At 64.8% G+C, this 2112-nt stretch overlaps 1 protein-coding gene across 1 annotated transcript; it reads left to right on the top strand.

Annotated features, from left to right (window-relative positions):
• Positions 1 to 569: 569 nt before the first annotated feature.
• LOC125759498 (uncharacterized) lies at positions 570 to 1646 on the top strand. Its single transcript, XM_049418355.1, has one exon. It carries the CDS (start codon positions 570 to 572, stop codon positions 1644 to 1646), a length of 1077 nt encoding a protein of 358 aa, XP_049274312.1.
• Positions 1647 to 2112: the final 466 nt, after the last annotated feature.

Raw genomic sequence — 2112 nt, 5'->3', positions numbered from 1 at the left:
GACTTTCAAGTCGGCGTCAACTCTGTTGCAGCAGTCCAAACTTTATTAGAAACCGGCGGTCTCCGCCTCGGAACCAGAACAGTCCCACTAGTACCGGTGGCACGACAGGTGGCAAGTGTCACTTGTCTGTACCTGCCCTGTTACGTGCCAGACAACGAGGTCGTCACAGGCCTGAAGTCGTATGGAACCACGTTGAGAATCGAGGAGGCCCGATACAAGGACCGACCCAGCATCCGCACAGGAACAAGGTACACAGGGGTCCACTGTTAAAGGGAACATCGGAGCGTGTGGCGGCAGCTCGGCGCCACCGCCGGCAAGCGGGTGCAACGAGTTTCGCGCAGGCGCAGTGCGCGCTGCGAGTCGTGCTCTTTCGTCGTCTGCTGCCGTCTGCTTCCGCGCTGCGAATCGTCGCGAAGCGAACCGTTGACGCGACGAAAGAGCACCGGGCACGGTGTTCACTGCGTCTGCGCGAATCTCGTTGCAGCCGACGGCCGGCGGTGGCGCCGAGCTGCCGCCACACGCTCCGATGTTCCCTTTAACAGTGGACGCCTGTGTACATTAAAATGGACATGCGACTGGAAAACCCACTTCCGAACTTCGCGCGAGTGGGGGGTCATCGTGCGACATTCGAGTACCGCGGCGTACGTCGCCTGTGCCGCCGCTGCAACCAGGAGGGCCACTTCAAGGCGCAATGCGACACCCCGCACTGCGCCAGGTGCGGCGTCTTCGGGCACCGCACAGATACCTGCACCGAACCGTGCCGACGCTGTGGCGGCGCTCACGCGAGCGTCGACTGTACCGCGAGGAAGTCGTACAGCATGGCGGCGGCAATGGACGTTGACGAATTCCCGGCACTCGGTACGGCGACCGCTGCAGGGCAGACGCAAAGGCGTCTGACTACCCTGCGCCCGGCGAAACGACCGAAGCCAAACGAGGACGGCTCGGAACCGCAAGTTATGCCTGAAGAAACGCTCGCGCAAGCTGCGGCCATTACGGCACCAACGGCACCGGCGCAGCAGCAGGAAGGTAGACAAACAGATGCGCCGACGCCAGCGAGCATGCGCAGCGGCGAGGGGCAGGAGGTGAAAGGCAGCCATGGCCATGCTGAGCCCAACCAAGCTGCCGCCGCTACTGAGGCAGAGAGGGCCGCAGACAGCGGCGAGGGAGAGAAGCGCGGTGTACACGGCGCACGAAGCGCGAGCGGCGGCGACGACGAAGGAGAAGACGACGCCGCCAGCGCAGTCAGTTGGGCCAGCGTTGACGAAACGGCCGCCGAGGAGAGCTGCCACGAGGACGGTCAAGGCGTCAGGAAGGAAGACCGCCCCGAGGCGCGCAAAGGGTCACAGGGAGAGCGGAAGCTGAACCTTAAGGAGAGGACGGGGCCGGCAGCCAGTACCGCTGCGCACAGCCCTTGGTGGAACAAGACAGGAGACGACGACGTGCCGCGCGGCCGGGAGGCGCCGCAGCCCACAAACGACCAGTCCGTCAGCGGCTCAGTCGAGCAAGAGAAGTCCAGAAAAGCGCCAGGAGAAGGAGACGCGCTGAAACCCACCGAACCGCCCATTTCCAGTCAGAAGCAACCGCGGCCCGAGCCGGCGCCGCAACATGGCGGCGCCGTGCAACAGCATAGCCGGGAGGGAGCTTAACATGGCGTCCAACATGGCGAAGCAGGAGGGAAGACAAGCCGAGGAGAGAAGACGGCGGCGGCTGTGTTGGAAGCCCAGAAACCTGCAGGAACACCGTCGTCAGACGAGCTTGAGCCCGGGGAGCTCGTTATCGACGAGAGCGCACCGACATCTCCAGAATCCCCGAAGCATACTCAGCAGCAACCGTTGTCGATGCCGGCAGGCGTCGGCGGAGGGCGGAACAGCCGGAGCCGAGAGACTGAGGCCGCCCGCGGTGGAACTCTCTTCCAGTCGCTCAGGCCCTCGGGCCCGGGCGCGCACAAGGCTGACGGGGGGCGCCCTCAACGCAGCGTCAAAAAGGCGCGACGTGACGCCGCGGGGCGCCTGCGAAGCCGCACGTCGGGCAGTGAGCACGAGGAGGCGACGTCAAAACAGCGTCCAAGCCAGCGGCCGGCGGCCGACGACATGGACACAGACAGCGACTTCT

The sequence above is a fragment of the Rhipicephalus sanguineus genome, chromosome 8, assembly GCF_013339695.2.
Source record: "Rhipicephalus sanguineus isolate Rsan-2018 chromosome 8, BIME_Rsan_1.4, whole genome shotgun sequence".
Taxonomy (NCBI): domain Eukaryota; kingdom Metazoa; phylum Arthropoda; class Arachnida; order Ixodida; family Ixodidae; genus Rhipicephalus; species Rhipicephalus sanguineus.
Note: the sequence above shows the minus strand (reverse complement) of the source record. Positions and strands in the feature narration are given on the sequence as shown.

What these genes read in the sequence shown, in the direction of transcription:
- LOC125759498 (XM_049418355.1), top strand. Translation starts at nt 570, where the DNA reads ATGCGACTGGAAAACCCACTTCCGAACTTCGCGCGAGTGGGGGGTCAT.